The 22,607-nt window shown below is 39.6% G+C and overlaps 1 protein-coding gene across 3 annotated transcripts; it reads left to right on the top strand.

Annotated features, from left to right (window-relative positions):
* The first annotated feature begins 634 nt into the window (after positions 1 to 634).
* LOC110784016 (uncharacterized) lies at positions 635 to 20,808 on the top strand. Of its 3 annotated transcripts, XR_008923951.1 has the most exons (6): positions 635 to 1,044; positions 16,799 to 17,039; positions 17,190 to 17,312; positions 17,396 to 17,635; positions 17,749 to 17,865; positions 20,107 to 20,808. XR_008923951.1 is itself a non-coding variant. In XM_056833043.1 (2 exons), exon 2 carries the CDS (start codon positions 1,873 to 1,875, stop codon positions 4,087 to 4,089), a length of 2,217 nt encoding a protein of 738 aa, XP_056689021.1. In that variant the 5' UTR covers positions 635 to 1,044; positions 1,862 to 1,872; the 3' UTR covers positions 4,090 to 5,173. The 3 variants fall into 3 exon arrangements, 1 of the variants encoding a protein (XP_056689021.1); XR_008923952.1 differs by lacking the exons at positions 16,799 to 17,039; positions 17,190 to 17,312; positions 17,396 to 17,635; positions 17,749 to 17,865; positions 20,107 to 20,808 and adding an exon at positions 5,843 to 15,396; XM_056833043.1 differs by lacking the exons at positions 16,799 to 17,039; positions 17,190 to 17,312; positions 17,396 to 17,635; positions 17,749 to 17,865; positions 20,107 to 20,808 and adding an exon at positions 1,862 to 5,173.
* Positions 20,809 to 22,607: the final 1,799 nt, after the last annotated feature.

The following is a 22,607-nucleotide window of genomic DNA, read 5'->3' as shown; positions in this document are numbered from 1 at the left end:
AGGTCAAACGTTCAAAAATTGATTTACTGATGTCTAAATATGAATGTTTTGAAATGCAACCACAAGACACAATTCAGGAGATGTTTACTCGTTTCACTAACATTACTAATGAACTTGTTTCCCTTGGAAGAATTATTCCCTCTTATGAACAGTTTAGGAAAATTCTGAGGAGCATGCCTCAAGATGATCGATGGAGAACCAAGGTCACTGCATTGTTTGAAACCAAGGATTTCACCAAATTCAACATTGCGCAACTGGCAGGATCCTTAATGACACATGAACTACATCTAGGAGCAGCTGTTCTTGAGAATCCCAAGAACCGAGGTCTTGCTCTTAAGGATGAGAAACTGGAGGATTCAGAACCAGATGAAGAAGAGGCTGCCACTTTGGTCAGAAGGATGATAAGATTATACAGGAACCACTACAAAAAATCGCTTAATTTCCGACTACTTTTACCGACTGATAAAAAATTAGTTGGTAAACTATAGTTTACCGACTACTATTAATGTAGTCGTTAAATAAAATATTTACCGACCAACTTTTGTTTAGTCGGAAATTTGCGACTAATAATTTTGCTATTTCCACTACTGTGTAGTCGCTAAAATTTTCTGAAAAAAAAAAAATTCATCCCAAAATTTCCGACCACATTATTTGCGGTTTCCGTCTATTATACCGACTAGAAACTTGGTCGTTAATTTTTTATTATCAATTTTATTCCAAAAAGCTATCTCGTGGTCGGGGAACAACGACATCCCAAAACACATCCAAAATTCAAAGAGAGAAAAGAGGAGAGAGTAGATCTGAACTCCGCCTTCGCCGGCGAAATTCGTCCGTCGACGGAGCAGCTCCCGGCGCAGCACCACCGGCCTTCTTCGAACTCCACCGTCCGTTGTAGCACACTAACCGGCGCAGAACCACCGTCCGTGTAGCACACTCACCGACGCAGCAGTTACCGCCGCAACACCACCGCCCATATTCGCAGCAGATACCAGCGCACCACCGGCCATCTTCGCTGCAGTTACCTAGCTTCCTCTCCCTTACTAGGTAAAATTAAATTTTTATTCATTAATCGACTTATTGTTTTTCTTATTTTCAAACCCAAACTATTGTTTGTAAGATAATGAACACGGGGAAAATCAAAGAAAAAGAACAGAATCTGAAAATGTTGTTAATGAATAAGATTCGATGACCCTTAAAATCCACCAAACCCTTTACTATTAAACTGGTTTATACTCCACCAAATAGCGTGGGTTGTGATTAGTTTAATTTTTTTTTTTAATTTAACAGTTTATGTTAATTTACTTCTTAGTTTGGGTTATTTTTAATTATGGCCGCAAATATGTAATTAAATTTCTGGTGCATACAAGTGATGTAACATTGAATGCAATAACTTAGTGTTTCCTTATTCTGGATCTTAACTATTGAATTTGGTGGACCTCTAAAGTCTAGGATGGCATTGCTATCGGTCATCATAGTGATAAAACTATCCTTGCTTAGGAATTGACATGGTGATGTGGGCAACATGGCATGTGTAGTAGATAGTTATGCATATAAATTTGTGGATGAGATTTTCTTTAATCTTTTAGGGTTTGTTTTTTAAATTTGTGCATGTCCCATTTTATCTTTTAATTTTCTAATCTAACTAGCTACCTATCTGCATGATGTCAATCTAAATGAATTCACTTTTTGTTTTAACATCTTTATTAAATGGACTTGTAGAAATTATGTGAGAGTATTTTAAATTATATACTTTAGAAAACATCTAGCGTTAGTAAGACTATGTATTAGGTTTAGTATCATGAGTAGTGTGAGATGTGTAGAATTTGATTAATTAGTAACATGTTTTTTGTGGAGGGTGTAGAATTTGGTATCATGAAAAGGACGGAGCGTAAACGGATGTATGATAGACTTGATGGGCGCAATATTAAGCCCGAGTTTCTCAATGGGGTTACAGAGTTCATCGAGTTTTGCAAAGAGCATCCAAGTTGTGGTGACGGTGACAAAATAAGATGCCCATGTCCCCTGTGTGATAACAGACGGTTCTATGATGTTGAAACAGTTAGACTACATCTGTACAAGAAGGGTTTTGTTCGTAATTACTATGAATGGGTATGTCAAGGGGAAAGTTTTGGAGAGCCCGCCTCGCGTGTTCAAACAAATCCATACCGTGATATGGTTATCGATGCTCTTGGAAATAATCAAGAACATATGTTGAACGAAGAGGTCGATGTAGTTGAAGAAGAGCCAAATGGTGAAGCCAAGAAGCTTATCGACCTTCTAAAGGCAGCCGAAGATCCATTATATGAAGGGAGCAACCTATCTGTGTTGGAGATGGCATCAAGAATTGCAAGTTTGAAATGTGAATTCAACTTACAACACAGGTGTGTGGATGGGTTTGCTTCTTTGATGAATGATGCTATTCCAAATAACAACCAAATGGGTAGAACTTTTAATAGTACAAAGAAGGTTCTTCATGGCTTGGAACTTCCTCACGAGAGGATCCACACATGTCCTAAAGGTTGTTTGCTCTTCTGGAAAGCCGATGCACAATTAGATAAATGTAGATTATGTGGAAGTGATCGGTATAGGAAGACTTCTAGAGGCAAGCTTATTCCAGCAAAAGTCATGATCTATTTTCCTATCACACCTAGGTTGCAAAGGTTGTATGCTACCAAGAACGTTTGCGAGGATATGACTTGGCACGCCAAGAATCCTCGAGTTCAAAACACCTTTGCACATCCTAGTGACAGTGAAGCATGGAAGCACTTGGATACAACTTTTCCTGATTTCGCATCAGAGCCTCGAAATGTTAGGCTTGGTTTGTGCACAGATGGATTTGCCCCCCATGGTAAGTTTGGCTCCCAATATTCATGTTGGCCTGTTATTCTTACACCATACAACTTGCCTCCATCGATGTGTGTGAAAAAACCCTTCATGTTCCTTTCTTTGCTCGTTCCCGGTCCTAAAAATCCAAAGGGACACTTGGATGTGTACATGCAACCGCTCATCGAAGAGTTGAAACGGTTATGGGAGGTTGGGGCTATGACTTATGACATATCAAGCAAGAAAAATTTCAACCTCCGCGCAGCCGTTTTGTGGACTATTAGTGATTTCCCTGCATATGGAATGCTATCTGGATGGTCCACTGCCGGAAAGAAGGCATGCCCTTACTGTATGGATAAGTCCAAGGCATTTTGGCTAGAACATGGAGGTAAAGTTTCATGGTTTGATTGCCATCGACAATTTCTTCCACAAGGTCACCCTTTTCGGAAGAATAAAACAGCTTTCTGCAAAAACAAAGTTAATGGCATGGGTCCGCATATAATGAGTGGAGAAGAATTGTGGCAATGTGTGAAGGACTTGCCTAAAGCAACTGATGGTCCCGAGGCTCTTAAGAAGTTGAAGACTGCCAAAAAGGGATGGTTCAAACAAAGTATTCTATGGGAACTCCCATACTGGAAGGATTTGCTTCTCCGGCACAACCTAGATGTCATGCACATTGAAAAGAACTTTTTTGACCAACTCATTAACACTGTAATGGATGTGAAAGGCAGCACCTCGGACACCGCTAATGCAAGAAAAGACATGGCAAAGTATTGTAAACGTCGGCAGTTAGAGCTTGAAAATGGAAGTAAAACCATGCCAAAAGCACCTTTTGCACTTGACAAGGCTCAAAAGAAGGTGTTATGTGAATGGGTTCGAGACTTGAAATTCCCGGATGGATTCGCTTCAAACTTGAGCAGGTGTGTCAATCTTCAATCATGTAAGCTACATGGAATGAAGAGCCACGATTGTCCTGTCTTCATGGAGAGGTTATTGCCTGTTGCTTTAGTGGAATTGCTTCCCTTGCATGTTTGGAAGGCAATTACGGAGATCAGTCAATTCTTTCGAGATTTATGCGCTCCCACTATCAAAATGAGTGATATAGATCGCTTGGATAAGAATATAGCTGAGATCTTGTGCAAGCTAGAGAAGATTTTCCCACCAGCATTTTTCAACTCAATGGAACATTTCCCAGTCCATCTTCCACATGAGGCAAAGGTTGGTGGTCCCGTGCAGTACAGGTGGATGTACCCATTTGAAAGGTAATCAAAAAAATTCCCTTAAGTGTAAACAAGTAATCTTTTTTAAGTATTCTACACGTTTATTAGTAACTATTGATTACACTTACGTATTTTATAGGTTTCTTAACCATTTAAAGCGTAAGGTTGGAAATAAGGCACATGTAGAAGCCTCCATATGCAATGCTTACCTAATGGAGGAGATTTCAAACTTTTAATTTGTTCAAACTATTTTCAACCGGAGGTTGACACCAAAGCAAGGGATCTAGGAAGAAACGTCAATTCGGTTGTTCAGAAACAAGATGATGTTAATATCCCCTAGATGTTCAGGGTTGATAGTGGTCGTGCACCTACTAATGGCTGTTTGCGCTACTTGCAAGACAAGGAGTATGATCGAGCACATCTTTATGTGCTTGCAAACAGTGGCATTGTGAGGGGGTCGAAAAAGGACGAGGCTAATGCGTGACCTTGTCCCTCGTGGGTGTGACGTTTCTTTTTGTCAAATCAAGTGTAATTGGATTTCCTGTGAGTTTACACCCAATTGACTAGTAATATAGGAGTCGCCATTCAGTTTTTAACGACAATGAGAAAAACTGACAAAACCAGGTTATCGTGACATAAAGGGAGTGCAATTATGTTTGACCACGACGGCCGTAGGTTCCCTTGTGATCCCTGGTGTGGGGATCTCTCAACATACACCCGCAAGGTAGAGATTGAGGGTTCGGGGGACTGTAACTACAGAGAGAAGTACTCGCTCTTCGATAACTCCAGAGGCAGGATATCCTTACTAGCTCATCATAAATAATTGAAGGGACATGCGTTAACTATTAAACTAATCTGAGTTGATTTTAACAATATGCAACATATAGTACTAAATCGAACGCGATTGTCTGATTTAGATTGTTTTAAGGGACCTAGCATGATAATCCAATTTCCCAACATATTATCTTTATTAGGCGTGATAGAACAATCAGATTTAATTAGTTTAACAGTTCATAAAAGGGCGAGGAAAGCAATTAAACCATGGAAGAGGGACACATTACGACGCACCCTTGAGAGGTGCGTCACGGTTCTCGGAAAACTAACCACTTTGACTTTGCTATTTCTCCTTTTATTTAACGAATCTCAAATTATAGGACAGGATACGTTCTGTTCGATTTTTGGATCGATTGCGACAGAACGCGTGATCAGTTTTGCAGCGTGAGGCTTAGGCTTAGGCTTAGGGGTTAGAGTCCATACTCAAAATAATGAATTGTGTGTTGTTCACGTCGAATTTGGGGCTGTATTTATAGGGAAGAGTTCGTGGAAAGATAGAATTGTAGAGCTCTAATCCAAGAAGAATTAGGAGAGAACACGTCCAAAGTATTTTCAGCGCCCAGGGCTGGGCGTTAAAGATTTCGGCGCCCAGCTCTGGGCGTTGAAAATGGGATCCAGGCAATTTCAGCGCCTAGGGCTGGGCGTTGAAAGTGATGTTTGGGCCGAGTTCTTTGTTAGATTTGGACTCTTAGAATCCGGAGTGTTTGAGACTTATCCAAGTCTTTTAGTGTGTATTAACTTTGTGACGGAATGCGTCTGGGCCCGTTACGAACTCTAGGTTCGTTAGGATTTTAATTAATACGTAACTCTTATTTTTGAATCGTATTAGGAATAGGATTCTCTCGCAATTTCTATCTCATTTAGGATTTATGTTGGAGTGCAACACCTAATTCTGACAGGTTTCTAACTTTTATGACTTGCCACTTTTAACAACTACCCATTACGGAAGTTACTATTTTTAGCAGGTTTCCATAAATAGCAGGTTTCGGGTGAAATGAAAAGGGGAATTGAGATTCGTTATTTTATAGGAGATACGTTGCCAAGTGGAGATTTATGTTCTCATCATCGAACCTTCCCTTTCGGGAATGGGGACAAAAGTAGGTGTACAGTTAGCCCCCACTTTGACTGAGTCTCGGGATGAGACGATGGTCAAAGTACTGGACGGAGTGCGTCACACAAGCCATAGTGTATGTGACTTGTTTTGCGAGGGTCTCACGAGCCCCCGAGTGATAACATTTGACTTAAGGGTCATCACTTGAAGTGTCGACATATCCCTCACATGTCATTGGGATTTGTCAACGGATAGTATAGAAACTCCCTCACTTTGTCATTGGAAGTATCTAAAGAGGCGTAGAAACTCCCTCACTTTGTCATTGGGAGTAGCTACAGATGTTTTCGAAATCAAAGCTATAAAGTGTAATTGGGCCTGGCCAAGCCCAACCACGAGGTAAAAATGTTTTTAAAGATTCTCATTTTCAGGGTTAGCTAAACGAGAAAACCCCCTTGTTTTCGTAGGACGTAAAACGAAGGAAAATCCAGCACATCGCTCTTTTTTGGAAAAAACGGAAAACCAATCCTTTAATTTTTGGAAAAGGGAAAACCAGAAAAAGTTATCGCTGCAGCGACTAAGGACCTGCGCGGTTAGTGGCGCAGACCCCGCCGGCTAAAGATGGAGAGCCTGTCCGCTAAGGCTGGACGCCCCGTCCGATAGAAGTGGACGAATCTGTTTTTGAAATTTATAAATAAGGACCTACGCGGCTTGTGACGTAGACCCCGCCGGCTAAAGATGGCGAACCTGTCCGCTAAGGGTGGACACCCCGTCCGATAGAAGTGGACGAATCTATTTTGAAATTTGTTTGTGCTTTTTGAAAATAAGGACCTACGTGGTTTGTGACGTAGACCCCGCCGGCTAAAGATGGCGAGCCTGTCCGCTAAGGGTGGACACCCCGTCCGATAGAAGTGGACGAGTCTGTTTTGAAGTTTTGAAAATAAGGATCTACGCGGTTAGTGACGTAGACCCCGCCGGCTGAAGATGGCGAGCCTGTTTCATTTTGTTTTTGAAGATTCTATTTTTCGAAAACTGAGGATCTGCGCGGCTAATGACGCAGACCCCGCCCGCTGAAGGTGGGCGAGCCTGTCCGCTGAGGGTGGACGTCCCTGAATTCGTTTTTTCGATTTGAAACTCGCGTGGTTCGTGGCGCGATCTTGCCAGATTGAGGTGGGCAAGTCCCTATTTCTTTTGTTCATCGTGATTTCTTTTGAGAATTTCTTTTTGTTCATTCTTGTAAGAGCGAATTCTTTCGAGGGATGCTCGGATTTAGTTGCAACCTGAATGTGGGTTGACAACGTGGTTAGACAGACCATTGTCTCGTGGTTATCATCTTTCCATGGTTTTGAGCTAGTCTTTACAGCTCAATTTTTCCACTACCTGGGTCCTATGTATAAGTATCAACGGCGACCTTTGTCTTGAGGTCGTAATCCGATTTTATCTTTTGAGGTTATCCAAACACGGGAATTCGTACAGTGTAGTCTGGGAATATTGTTTTAACTCTGCGTACTCTCTATATATTTTCTTTCGAGCCCCCAAGAGGTTCTTTGGGGATACACATTTTGTAATGTCCTTGATTGTGTTTGGGATCGTGCTCGTAAGTGCGAGCGATTTTTGTAGTGGTGTGCTATTCTTAACAAAGCCGTGAGGTGCGACTTTCAGTAAAGAAATCGGCAATTTTTGAGTCGAACGGATACGACAGGGCCCTATAGAAGTTAGGGCCTTTTTTGAGCCTGGGTTCATTTTCGGCGCCCAGGCCTGGGCGTTGAAATAATTCACGCCCTAGGTTGGGCGTTGAAAATGTTGTTTGGGCTGGTCTTTTGATGACACAGTTGGCCTCTTGTTCGTTCGTTTATTTTACTTGGAAATTCTACGCATTCTCTTCTCTTTTTTTTCCTTTTTTTTGGAACGTAGAATTTTAGAGATCACAATTAAATGAGCTGATTTTCAGCGCCCAGGGCTGGGCGTTGGAATATCTGGCGCCTGGTCCTGGGCGTTGAAAGTGCGTCCTAGGCAGGACTTTCTCGTGATGATTTCTCGAGAAGTCGTAGCCGATTGGTAGACTATGGTGTTTGTCGCTTTGGGGGCGATTATTTAAATGAACCGTCGTTCTTAAGGCGTACCGTTATTGCAATAGTTGGGCGAGTCTATATGGCCCGAGAAACATGCGTTGAGGCGTAAGACTTTGATTGCTCTTGTTGCTATTTTGAACATATATTTCTCTTTTGAACGTGTTCGTGAATGTTCGATACTTAGAATGTATGTGCGAACGAGCATTCATAGAATGGCCGTTGCGTGCGGTCCATTAATCAGTTCGCTTGAATCATTTTATTTTTTGAGCAATGACTGATACTGAATAATTTGCTTAGAAGCTTGATAGGGTTTAGGCCCATTCATGAAGTAGGCTCAAGCATCGTGCCCTTTTGATTGTTCAAACATTTGCTTCAAGATTTTTTTTATTTTGCTATGGTCGTTTCGTAGCTTGGAGCCCCCAAGTATGCATGTTGGGATGCTTCCTTTTGGCGTACGATTTTTGTTGGTTTTTTCGAGAAAGATGCCTTGGGGTTCCGCTCGTGTAGGTGCGAGCTATCCCTTTCGTGGTAAGTAATATTTTGCTACCTTTAATCCTTAATGTAGAAGTCGTGTGGCTTGCATTTTGAATTTGGGCGATAAGTAGTCTTTGCCTCTTTTACACATGCTCTTGGTCGTGCCTGCATTAGTGCAATATGCCTTACTCCCCTTTTTTTTAGATTTGTACCGTGGGACGGTTGAACTTATGGTGCGACGTAGGCTTGTGTGGCCTAACGACGTGTCTTAGAACATTCCTCCAGGTGTTGGGATATCTTTATTATTTTTGCATTGGAGTACTTCATCATGCCTCGTTCAGGTGTTCGAACAAGTGTAGCACCTTCTGCGTGGGTTTGCACGGCTTATTACTTCGTTCGATGCGAGGATTCATAGGTGTTTCTTTCTTATTTTTATATCTGGGCAAAACTTGGTTAGCAGAAAGATTCAGCGCCCAGGCTGGGGCGTTAAAGATATCGGCGCCCAGCTCTGGGCGTGGAAAATGATTTCTGGGTATATTTTGACAGTTCTTATCCTTGATTTTTTCTTTCGCTTTTGCTTTGGATTGAGGTAGACTGTGTAACGGGCGCTTGTAGGGCGAGCGTTATGTGCAGTAGTTTGATCGGAGTTTTGGTGACTCGCGATTTTCAGTTACCCTTGTTAGTGGGGTGACTTTATATATTCTAAGTAGTGCTTAGAATTTGGGAGGGGTTGTAGCCATTCTAAGGTTTGTTTTACACGATTGACCTTAGGATTGTGCCCCTATGACGTGTGTATAGCATTAGCGTCGAGAATTTGCGGTAACATCATCATTTCGAGCATTTTTAGAGTGTTTTTCTCAAGCCCCCAACTTATGGTGTTATAATGCTTGGCATACGTTTTTATGCATTCATGGTGACATGGATCATGAATAGTTTGAACCAGACTCGTTTAGTGCAAGGTACGTTCGAGTAGTGATTTGCTACTTCTCTTGTAAATGTCGTATTGTTTGACATTGCGATGGTCAAGGTAGTCACATGTTGAAGTGTGCCTTGACCAAAAGCTAGGTGCCTTTCTTTACCCATAATCATATTTAGAAATCTTTTTGACTCACTTGCAACATCGAAGATAAACACATACTTAGCTTAAACCAACGACACTTTATTATGTTCGAAAAAGTCTTTGAAAATTATTTGAAACTTATTAAAAATCCGAGTCTTACTGTGTACAATCCGAGGTGTCCTAAGCAAGTTGACTTATAGAAGGGTTCGTACAGGATCACATGAGTGAATCAAAATACTGTTACGATTTTCGGAATACTGTCTAAGGATTTGCTGGAAGCCAGGGTGCAGGCGTCAAGATATTACTTGTGCCCGTGTGGTACATGCTTTGGGCTTTTAGGGCCATCTTTTCCAGGATTGCGGGAATATAAACCGCTCTCAAACTGACTTAGATTTACTTGGTGTATGTCTGTACAAAAGGTCAAGGTATACTTAGTTCTTTCCCGAGCCCTTTCATTTTAATTTTTTAGCCCCCAGTTGCTATTATGTCTTCTCATTAACGATGCTTTTAGATTTCGATTTTAGATGCCCGTGTCATATGTCTGAGTAGGGTGAGCCTTGGTTAAGTGCCAAGTCCTATTGACAATGTCTGTTTTTTTTCAAAGGGGATTCGCAAACATTTGAATTACCATGAACGGGTGCCCTGAGTTCGAAGGATCGATGGGGCGATGCCGTAGAACAATCCTCTTTATTACAAGCTTACTGCTTTTACTACTTGTTGGCGATTATGACTGTGTCTAGTGGTGAAAGAAGGTCTTTAAGCGAACGACTAGGTCTAGTGGTGAAAGAAGGTCTTTAAGTGAGTTAGTTCGCTTTAGGGAGGGTCAAGTCGAGTATTTTAGAGGTCATGGACGCTTGCGCTAGCCCCCATTCAATTGAGGCAAAGCGATCTTTTGAGTCTTGGCTAAGTGCCTAGGAGTGTGAGTGCTCCTTCTGGCAAGGGTACGTGCCCTTATTATTTTTCGATGTATGCTCGTTTTGGCATCTTGATGACTTGGATTCTTCCTTTGACTTAAATTTTTCTTTCGACTTGGGTTGCAAGTAATTAAATTTCAATAAGGGACTCTATTTCTTATTCTTGTTATTTTATAGGCTCTAACATCTTTGCAAATTGGTTGGACCGAATCATGGATTGCCTACGTATCCGCCTTAAATAGATTTAATTTGGAATCAGGTCTTGCGTAGTTCTTAGCCAGAAAATGGTTTCTTAGAATGCCGAATTCGATAAGTTTGTTCTGAGATGGAAACATATTATTTGAAACGGTAGAATAAGTGAGGTTTATTATTATTTTAATCTGCTGCTTTTCCGTAAGCCAAAAATTTGTTTTGTAATATTTTTTTTGAGTACATGTATTTGCACAAAAATCTTTTCATGTGTTTTTTGGTACGTATATCTGAATACGTGTTGTACCCCTCCAAGTGTTCGTTATTTTTCCGTGTATGTGCGGATAAAATGACGAGCACTTCTGGACAAAATTTGGCAAGCATAGAGAATCAGCGCCTGGGCTGGGGCGTTAAAGATTTCGGCGCCGAGCTCTGGGCGTTGAAAGTGATTTCTGGGCGGATCTTCTTTGGCGCGCAAAATGCTTCTTTTTCTTTTTAGACGAACTTTTAAAGGCGCTTTGCAAAGTTTGTTTTTTTATTATTTATTATTTTTTTGTACTTTTCATTTGTCTTCTTTTTTATTCGTGACTCAAGACGGCTTGAAAGATGGGTTGAATGCGATAGGATAATTTGTATAGGTATTTAGTCAAGCATGAGGATTACATCAACCAAGGCTAATGAATAGCATAGGGACGGCTTCAAGGATGTATCCACATAAGTTATATGGTCATTATACTAATGGTGGTGTAATAATGGGTATGACGCACGTGTCAACGGTCGTACGTGGTTTGCAGTTGATAACAAGTTCAAGAACAAGAGTCGAGTTAATGGTTTCTTGGGTTATGGCGGTGAGAACATGGATGGGTTAAATGAGCTGAACAGGGGCCCCGGAGCGAAGGCGTCTAAGAACATAAGGATTGGAAAGGGTAGACATCGTAGAACTTTATGTAGTTTTTGTGACATGATTTGGATTGTTTGACTCAATTCTTTTCCTTCGTTTACTTGGGAAAATTTCGCACTTTGGGAGGTACGGGCTAGGTATTTCATGGCTTGCTCTCTCCGCTCTCCCTTTTCTCTTTCTATTTTCTCTTTTTGCTTGGGATTTCTCCCCAACATATTATTTTTTATTTGGGCTAAAAGGTAGATGGTTGTGGTCTTTGAGTCACGAGGCGAGACTGAGTGAGCCTCGTTTGGTAGGCTATAGTGGACCTTTAACTTTAGTAGGCCTAGGGTGGACCTTTTAATTGTCTTACTTTGCAAGCGTATTTAGTCGTTTCTTAAAATGTGCAAATAGCGTAGATTCAAAATGTTATTTTTACCTTATTGAATTTTAACGAAAGAATTACATCGAAAATAATTTTTTGTTTCTTTTCAGATTCTAATTTTCGGGATTTAATTGGAAGTTGTTATTTAGGCTCGAACTTTCATTAATCTTTCTGATTATAACCCGTGTATGAATACAAGGAGGTGGCCTAGACTCAAAATAATGACGTGGCGTAAGCCTATAATACTTGACCAAGCTACTCTCAGACTTAGGCTAATTGGACCACAACTTCCGTTGGTTGACACTTTAGATTTTAACCCTTGGGTGTTCATTTGTTACGCGCCATTTTGCTTAATGTTGGCAAGGTAGTTAGTTGGGGAGATCGAATTTTTATTTTTGCAAGACTAGAATCATTAGTGCGGCTTCCCTCTTAGTGTGTATTGCTTTACCCCAATGGTATCCTTATGGCATGCCGATTTGGGTATTTTCATGGTTCGTCATGTTTTATTCATGGAAAATCTTTTAGTCCGTACTTAGGAATACTTCAAGGAGCGAGTGGCTCGAGAGGACTATGATAGTCGTGACCCAATATGATCATAAGCCTTGAGGCCATTAATTTTTTCTTTGCCAATGGTATTGATACCTTAGGCTCACTTTGGGGGTTGTGCGACTATGGGGGAATGATTTTCAGAATGTGACTGTTTCCATTTTGCAAATACTTGAATTACATAATATATTCTTTTTATTGGTGAGAGAGAGTATTGGAGCCGTAGATTCTTAGCAATGGATGACAATTACATATGGGTGCTTATTGATTTAAATGTTAGGAAGGGAGACTCAATATGGTTTAACCTTTTAACTTGCAGAACGACACCAAGCATTAGGACCGATTCTATGGATAAGACAACTAACACTTAGGATTTAGATTGTACTTTGGCATAGCCTAGTCTAGACTCGGATTTATTTTTTATTCGAACATTATTTTTCCTTGAAGACTCTATTTGAACATTATTTTTTGAATACTTTACCCATGTGACATTCAAGGTTATTTAATTAGCATGCTCGGTTTTGGTGCCGAACATTGTCGTCATAGGAGGCCTAACAATGACACAAAGAGTTATTTATTTTTATATATTTTTTTAGTCGCTTTTAGAATCGAGCGCCTTTCATACGCCCTTGCAGCAATCTTTACGAATAGTTTTTGCTACGTATATTTTTTATGCGCAGGCACCGAGGCTGCTGCGCCTGACCAAAAGGCCAGGCAGCAACTCCAGCGCCCAGCGTAGGGCGTGAGAAATAATGGCGCCCAGCCAGGGGCGTTGAAAATGCGTCCCTGGCTGGTGCTCGTTTTCTTGTTTGCGTATGTTTTTTGTTTATGCGACTTTGATTTTGCGTGTTTGCCTAATAACGTCCTTTACGCGTCACAACTTTTGTGGGATTCGTTACGGGCCATCCCGAGCGTCGCTTATTTTTGTGGCGATCGTTCGGGTTTGCGGAACACGTATTTTGGTATAACTCTTTGGCCAATTGGTTTATGAATGTTTGGGAAATTTTTAAGGTCGTTGATTTTCTAGCATTATTCGTCACACACAATCACATAATTCGCTACACATAACTAACATTACATCATGAGGCAAAATAATATAAATAATAATATGTCATGTAGTTTATGATAGGCTTCTATGGGTAGTATTTGCGCCTAGCTTGGTACCGCCTCTATCGCAGATCCAACACATGCCCCGGTCGAGGTAGTGCCTTCAACAGACGAATTTCGCCCAAGAGGCCAATCACGATGTAAGCCAAGGGGGCATGCACCAATGAGAGGGACCTAATGGGCGAGCGATTGGGTTTGGGACGGGTGTACTACTAGCGAAAGTGCCGAGTGGACAACATTCGAAGCGTATGCACCCCCCGGTTGGCGATGGGTATCCTTAGTCCTAACTCCCTGAGGGAGCCAAGATTCGTTATGCGGTTCTGTTCGTTCACATTAATATGCTGATTTTCAGGTCGTCCCAACTTGATGGGGAAATAAACACGGGGTAGGATCGTTTCACCCTTCGGCTATTTTGATTACCTACAAGCACGAGTATTTCCTTCACTATCCCCAGTGGAGTCGCCACTGTGAGGGGGTCGAAAAAGCACGAGGCTAATGCGTGACCTTGTCCCTCGTGGGTGTGACGTTTCTTTTTGTCAAATCAAGTGTAATTAGATTTCCTATGAGTTTACACCCAATTGACTAGTAATATAGGATTCGCCATTCAGTTTTTAACAACAATGAGAAAAACTGACAAAACCCGGTTATCGTGACATAAAGGCAGTGCAATTATGTTTGACCACGACGGCCGTAGGTTCCCTTGTGATCCCTGGTGTGGGGATCTCTCAACATACACCCGAAAGGTAGAGATTGAGGGTTCGGGGGACTGTAACTACCGAGAGGAGTACTCGATCTTCAATAACTCCAGAGGCAGGATATCCTTATTAGCTCAGCATAAATAATTGAAGGGACATGCGTTAACTATTAAACTAATATGAGTTGATTTTAACAATATGCAACATATAGTACTAGATCGAACGCGATTATCTGATTTAGATTGTTTTAAGGGACCTAGCATGATAATCCAATTTCCCAACATATTATCTTTATTAGGCGTGATAGAACAGTCAGATTTAATTAGTTTAACAGTTCATAAAAGGGCGAGGAAAGCAATTAAACCATGGAAGAGGGACACATTATGACGCACCCTTGAGAGGTGCGTCACGGTTCTCAGAAAACTAACCACTTTGACTTTGCTATTTCTCCTTTTATTTAACGAATCTCAAATTATAGGACAGGATACGTTCTGTTCGATTTTTGGATCGATTGCGACAGAACGCGTGATCAGTTTTGCAGCGTGAGGCTTAGGCTTAGGGGTTAGAGTCAATACTCAGAATAATGAATTGTGTGTTGTTCACGTCGAATTTGGGGCTGTATTTATAGGGAAGTGTTCGTGGAAAGATAGAATTGTAGAGCTCTAATCCAAGAAGAATTAGGAGAGAACACGTCCCAAGTATTTTCAGCGCCCAGGGCTGGGCGTTAAAGATTTCCGCGCCCAGCTCTGGGCGTTGAAAATGGGATCCAGGCAATTTCAGCGCCCAGGGCTGGGCGTTGAAAATGATGTTTGGGCCGAGTTCTTTGTCAGATTTGGACCCTTAGAATCCGGAGTGTTTGAGACTTATCCGAGTCTTTTAGTGCGTATTAACTTTGTGACGGAATGCGTCTGGGCCCGTTACAAACTCTAGGTTCGTTAGGATTTTAATTAATACGTAACTCTTATTTTTGAATCGTATTAGGAATAGGATTCTCTCGCAATTTCTATCTCATTTAGGATTTATGTTGGAGTGCAACACCTAATTCTGACAGGTTTCTATCTTTTATGACTTGCCACTTTTAACAACTACCCATTACGACAGTTACTATTTTTAGCAGGTTTCCATAAATAGCAGGTTTCGGGTGAAATGAAAAGGGGAATTGAGATTCGTTATTTTATAGGAGATGCGTTGCCAAGTGGAGATTTATGTTCTCATCATCGAACCTTCCCTTTCGGGAATGGGGACAAAAGTAGGTGTCTACAGGCATCTTAGGTGATTATGAAAGGTAATATACTAATATTTAATTATGAAAGGTAATAAACTAATATTTAATTATGAAAGGAAATAAACTAATATTTACTTACCATAGGAAATTTGAGGAGCATATTCGCCAAACTCAGCCACACATAGCTATGGAGGATATTTGGAGTAAATTCGAAGCTCAATTCAATGAATGGTTTAAGTCACATGTGAGATTAATTTTATAATGTTTATATTGATATATTATATCACGTATACTACTCATTAAAAGAATACAAAAATGACTGACTTCTTCTACAAATTAGGTTCTCCGGTCTTTGATAACTGATGATGTGATACGCGCTCTTGCAATGGGCCCCTCTGGACAAGTGAGGACGTGGAGTCATTTCTATGTGATTGGATATAATTTTCACACAAATGACTATGGAAAACACAAGTCAACTATGAATTATGGAGTGTGTGTACAAAGTCCCGAAGAAATTGACTACTTTGGCATTTTAGAGGAGATGATTGAAGTTGCCTATTGTGGTAAGCTTCGAGAGTACAAGAAAATCTTGTTTAAGTGCAGTTGGATGGGCTCCGTGAAAGGTATGAACATTCACGAACAATACAAACTTGTGGAGGTCAATCATTCTAAGAGGTATCCAAAGTACGACCCATTTGTATTGTCTTACCAAGTTAGCCAAGTGTACTTTGCTCATTACCCCAGTTTGAAGAGGGATAAAGCCCAATGGTGGGCTGTGTTTAAGACTAAGGCAAGGTCAGTGATTCATGCTCCGGTTGACTTAGAATTTCTCCAAGAAGATGCGAATGAGGTTTCTTCAGCTATTTGTGCTCCAGATGAGATTCCAGATTATGAAGATCAAGAAGATGATGAGGACGTGATATATGACGATGTTGAGGCTGATGAGTTTGAGACAAGTGGCGATGAGGATGCTGAGTTTGAGACAAGTGACGATGATGATGTTGATGATGAGTTTGATGATGATGCATACGACGACTAGCTAGCATGTTCTTGATGTGATTGATTCAATTTAGTTTGATTAAGATGTAGTTTGTTAATCTTATGTTTGAAACGCGAATTATGCTATCTATTTGTAAGGAGCGAACGTTGATAATCTTATGTTTGAAGTGCGAATTATGTTATCTCTTTTTATGGAATTTATTTCTTTTATTATGTTATCTCTTTTATTAGAAACTTACATATAGCCAACGTTTACTGTTCTTGGAATTTATTTATATAGCTATTGTTTGGTTTGTGTTTTACTAATTAAACAGATGTTTGGTCTAGGGGAAAGTTCAGGCAGTGGCCGTGTTCGTGGAGGTGGACGCAAAGGTGCTCGTGCGGGTGCTCGTGGAAGTGCTCATGGAGGTGCTCGTGGTAGGCCACATATCACACAATCCACTCAGGATACCTTCGTTGATGATGACATGACTCAGGGTGAGTATGATAGTGAGTTTGTACCTGAGACACAACAAGATGAAGAGGTTGTTGAGCCAGGAGTCTTTTGGATGACACCTGGTGAACTATGGTATGATTAAGTTTCTTTTTTTTGTTAACTATGGTATGGCTTAGAACTTTAGTAACTACCGACTAATTTTCTTTATTTGGTAAACTATGGTATGACTTAGAACTTTATTAACTACCGACTAATTTTCTTTTCCTTCTTTCATTATGTTAGGTTTGATCATAGTTCCCTCGCCCGACACATCACGAATGTCATCAAAAGTATTACAAGAGTCCGTGGACGTGTTATTCACATGTGGACAACCATACCAAAGAACATTGGTTTAATTTTTTCAAGGTATAATCAATTTCATATTACTTAATACATTTACTTTTAGTTATAAACCTAACTTAAAAAAATGCTTTGTCAAAATTTTGTAGCGGACCCACAAGTGGCCACCGGAGTACGAAAACTTGGCTTTGCAAGACTAAAGGACATACACAACTACATCATGTCAAGAAGTGGTGGAAAACGTCCTGTGTGGTTGCCTGAGGAGGTGCATAAAGAGATGATGAGGCATGCAACGGAGGATCCTGAATTCCTGAAAAAGTCTGAGCGTTCAAAGAAGAATAGGAGAGGCGGTTCACTAACCAATCCAATTGAACCAACACATTTTCAAGGTTCCATTTCCACAGTAGAGCATGCAAAAAAATTTGTAAATATAATTATGTACCTTACTTTTACCTAAATATGTAACTACATTGAATACTTACACAAATTCTTTTATACTAAGGCAAAAGACAATGGAGGTGCTTTGCCTACGGCTGGTGATTTATATTTGAGGACGCACACGAAGAACATACCGGGTAAAGGGAATGTACCATGCAGTAGCAAAGCGAAACGGATCAAGGTATATGATTTTCACCTAACTTGTTGATATTTGGGATCGAAAATGTCATTTTTGGCCATAAATAACCTATAACGACCCTAAAGACCCTTAGGCGTGCAAAATGAACTTGATATGAGTTTCATAAACATATAACTACTCATATTAATCATGTAAAAGGTTTAGAATTTGAATATAGGTTCGTTTGTTGATAGTTGGGATCGAAAATGCCTTTTTATTGCCATAAATGACCTCTTTCAACCCAAATGACCCTTAGGCGTACATAACGAACTTGAAATGAGTTTCATAAACTTATAAATACTCACATGAATCATGAATAACGTTTAGAATTTGAATATAAGTTCGTTTGTTGATAGTTGGGATCGAAAATGGCATTTTTGGCCATAAATGACCCATAACAACCCAAATGACACTTAGGGGTGCATAACAAACTTGATATGAGTTTCATAAACATACAACTACTCATATGAATCATGTAAAAGGTTTATAATTTAAATATAAGTTCGTTTGTTGATAGTTGGGATCGAAAATGGCATTTTTGGCCATAAATGACCCATAACGACCCAAATGACCCTTAGGCGTGCAAAACGAACTTGAAATGAGTTTCATATGAGTATAACTACTCATATTAATCATGAATAAGGTTTAGAATTTGAATATAAGTTTGTTTGTTGATAGTTGGGATCGAAAATGGCATTTTTTGCCATAAATGACCCATAACAACCCAAATGACCCTTAAGCGTGCAAAACGAACTTGAAATGAGTTTCATAAACATGGAACTACTCATATTAATCATGAATAAGGTTTAGAATTTGAATATAAGTTTGTTTGTTAATAGTTGGGATCGAAAATGGCATTTTTGGCCATAAATAACCCGACCCAAATGACACTTAGGCGTGCAAAACGAACTTGAAATGGGTAACTACTCATATGAATCATGTAAAAGCTTTATAATTTGAATATAAGTTCGTTTGTTGATAGTTGGGATCGAAAATGGCATTTTTGGTCAAAAATGACCCATAACGACTCAAATGACCCTTAGGCGTGCAAAACGAACTTGAAATGAGTTTCATATGAGTATAACTACTCATATTAATCATGAATAAGGTTTAGAATTTGAATATAAGTTTGTTTGTTGATAGTTGGGATCGAAAATGGCATTTTTTGCCATAAATGACCCATAACAACCCAAATGACCCTTAGGCGTGCAAAACGAACTTGAAATGAGTTTCATAAACATGTAACTACTCATATTAATCATGAATAAGGTTTAGAATTTGAATATAAGTTTTTTTTTTGATAGTTGGGATCGAAAATGGCATTTTTGGCCATAAATAACCCATAACGACCCAAATGACCCTTAGGCGTGCAAAACGAACTTGAAATGAGTTCCATAAACATGTAACTACTCATATGAATCATGTAAAAGGTTTATAATTTGAATATAAGTTCGTTTGTTTATAGTTGGGATCGAAAATGGCATTTTTGGCCATAAATGACCCTTAACGACCCAAATGACCCTTAGGCGTGTAAAACGAACTTGAAATGGGTTTCTTAAACATGTAAATACTCATATTAATCATGAATAAGGTTTTGAATTTGAATATAAGTTTGTTTGTTGATAGTTGGGATCGAAAATGGCATTTTTGGCCATAAATGACCCATAACGACCCAAATGACCCCTAGGCGTGCAAAACGAACTTGAAATGAGTTTCATAAACATGTAAATACTCATATTAATCATGTAAAAGGTTTAGAATTTGAATATAAGTTTGTTTGTTGATAGTTGGGATCGAAAATGGCATTTTTGACCATAAATGACCCATAACAACCCAAATGACACTTAGGGGTGCATAACAAGCTTGATATGAGTTTCATAAACATGTAACTACTCATATTAATCATGTAAAGGTTTAGAATTTGAATATAAGTTCGTTTGTTGATAATTGGGATCGAAAATGCCTTTTATGTCCATAAATGACCTATTTTAACCCAAATGACTCTTAGGCCTACATAACGAACTTGAAATGAGTTTCATAAACCTGTAACTACTCATATTAATCATGAATAAGGTTTAGAATTTGAATATAAGTTTGTTTGTTGATAGTTGGGATCGAAAATTCCATATCTGGGCTATAAATGTCCTATATCGAAACTCTATCTAATGTTTGAAATGAATGAATGCATATGAAGTGTTGTGCATATTTGTTATGCATGTTTGATAATCATTTCAATTCTTGTAGGAAACATATGAAAAGACTGTTGCTGAATGCCGTGAAAAAGGTATTGAAAAGGATCCAAATCAAATATTTTTTGAGACAGTTAGTGGGAGGAAGAAGGGAAAGGTTCATGGCTTGGGGAGTGGTTCACATTTGTATTATGCACCACCTTTTAGGGGTGGTGGTTCTTCTAGCTCATATATACCTTCCCTTTATTCGCAATTTGAACAACAATTTACTCAAAAGACCCAAGCGTTGGAGGCGACACAAGCTCAGATACTAAGGGAGAGAGAAGAAGAGAGACTGGAGCGACAAAGGGAGAAGGAAGAGCTACAAAGGGAGAAGGAAGAGCTACAAAGGCAGAGAGATGCAGAGAGACTAGAGCGCCAAAGGGAGAAAGAAGAAAATGATAGGGTCCAAGCAAAGGTGATTGCCGAGTTGAAAGAGGCAATGGAGAACTATGGAAGGATGTTCAGTCAATGTAGTCAATTTCAATCTCAGTACCGTCAAGATCCCCCCGGCGGAGGGGCTGGGCTAGGCGCACCTACGGGCTAGCTACTTTGTAGATTTTCAAACATATTTTTTATATATTTATGTATTAACTCGTAGTTATGCATTATATATTTCTATCAGTATGAACAACTTTGTTAATATTGTTCGTGTTTTGAATATTGTGGTCGCAGGAAATTATATAGCAGGAAATTTTGGTTAAATATTTAGTAGATATGAACAGCTTGAAATATTTAGCAGCTATGTTAACAGTATGAACATCTTGCTGGTAAATATTTAGCAGGAAATAACGACTAGTAGGTATGTTAATAGCTTGCTAGTTTTGTATTTTTTCAACTACATTTATAGTCGCAAATTAACGACTACATAAGTAGTCGGAAAATAGCGACTACAATTGTAGTAGCAAAATTCACGACTACTTTTTTAGTTGAAAATTAGCGACCACTATTGTAGTCGTTAATTTAGCGACTAGAATAGTAGTCGCTATTCTCCGACTACTTGTGTAGTCGTTAATTTGGCGACTACATTTGTAGTCGCTATATTCCGACTACCCTTGTGGTCGTATTTTAGCGACTACAAAGGTGGTTGGAAATTTAGAAACCACATTGTAGTCGGTAAAGTAGTCAGTGAACTTTACCGACTACTTTTCAGTCGTATTTTTCTAATTTTCCGACCAGTAGGTTTCCGACCACACACTACCGACTACTTTCAGCCGCAAAATTTTTTAGCGACTATTTTCACCATTTTTCCGACCACTTTTGGCGGTCGGAAAAATGATGATTTCTTGTAGTGAACCGCAGACCTGAAAAAAAAAGGAAGGAACTCCAGAAGAAGAACAAGTGGTTCCAAATCCAACCAAGGATGCTTCAAGTGCGGTAATCCTGACCATCAAATCCGCGAGTGCCCTCAGTGGGAAAATGAAAAAGGAAAAGGAAAGGATCAATTCCACTACAAAAAAAGGGTACATATTTAGACGGAGTAATTGCGACGGTGTGACAAAGGGTCGCAAGAGTTTTGGCACCGCGAATATTCGTTTGGAAATTACGACGCTTTTCAGTGTCGAAATATATTATGACGTTCTAAAGCGTCGCTATTAGCAAAAAAAACACGTGGAACCCACACATTTGTAAGCCTACAAAACCAATTACACATTCAGGCCTTAAAAAAAATCCCGCCTAATTCTCCTAAAATTTTCGCTGAATCGCGCTTTACACTCACTCCATCTCCCACGTTTCCCTCAACCTCCTCACCGACCTACCTCCAAAACCTAACCTCCCTCATCAGATTTCCTGATGAATCCGTCTTCACTCTTCCTCACCTTCAGCACCTAACGAATTCCAATCAAATCTCTCAATCCTCTCAGTTCATCCCACTTTTATCTCACTTCATTCTATATACTCATGGAAAATCCCAATTGAATTCCAATTCGCCCAACAAATTCAAGTTGAATTCGTTGTTTCCTCTGGTTTTTGTTTATTCGAGAGCATCCTCTGATTTTTTTATTTGCTGCTTCCTTGGTGTATGGGATGCATTTGCTCTAGTAACTCGATCTTCCAGGTTAGGTTTTTTTTATAACTTTTGTTGTAGAAATTGTATGCTTGATTGTTAATTTGAGAGTTTCTTGATTGTTTAAATTATACTAGCCTCCCTGATTAGATGAAGTTTATATTTCCCATTGCTTGTCCTTTGCGTGAGCTTTGCATAGTAAATTTTAAGTTTTTCTTGATTGCATGATGATTTAAGTTAATCCTTGTGTGGGGGGGATTTGGGGGTGGGAGGTTGCTTTTGATTCCATCTCATATAATACACCTGTCTTATTATAAATTTTTTGGGCTCGTTTTAAGAATAAGATCAATCATTCTCCCTTTATTTTGTTATTGTGAGGAACCCTAATTTAAGTAGATATTTGAGGATCAACATTATGAAAGCAATTGTTCTTGGTGTTTTGCTGATTTTCGTTGATATGCTGGAAAGGATATTTAATCCAACAGATGGGATTGGGTTGGATTTTTTGA

Source organism: Spinacia oleracea, chromosome 6 (genome assembly GCF_020520425.1).
Source record: "Spinacia oleracea cultivar Varoflay chromosome 6, BTI_SOV_V1, whole genome shotgun sequence".
NCBI lineage: Eukaryota > Viridiplantae > Streptophyta > Magnoliopsida > Caryophyllales > Amaranthaceae > Spinacia > Spinacia oleracea.
The sequence above is the reverse complement of the archived record's forward strand: the minus strand, read 5'-3'. Positions and strand labels throughout refer to the sequence as shown.

Bases quoted from the DNA above. Each gene is read 5' to 3' on its own strand.
- LOC110784016 (XM_056833043.1), top strand. From the start codon at position 1,873: ATGAAAAGGACGGAGCGTAAACGGATGTATGATAGACTTGATGGGCGC.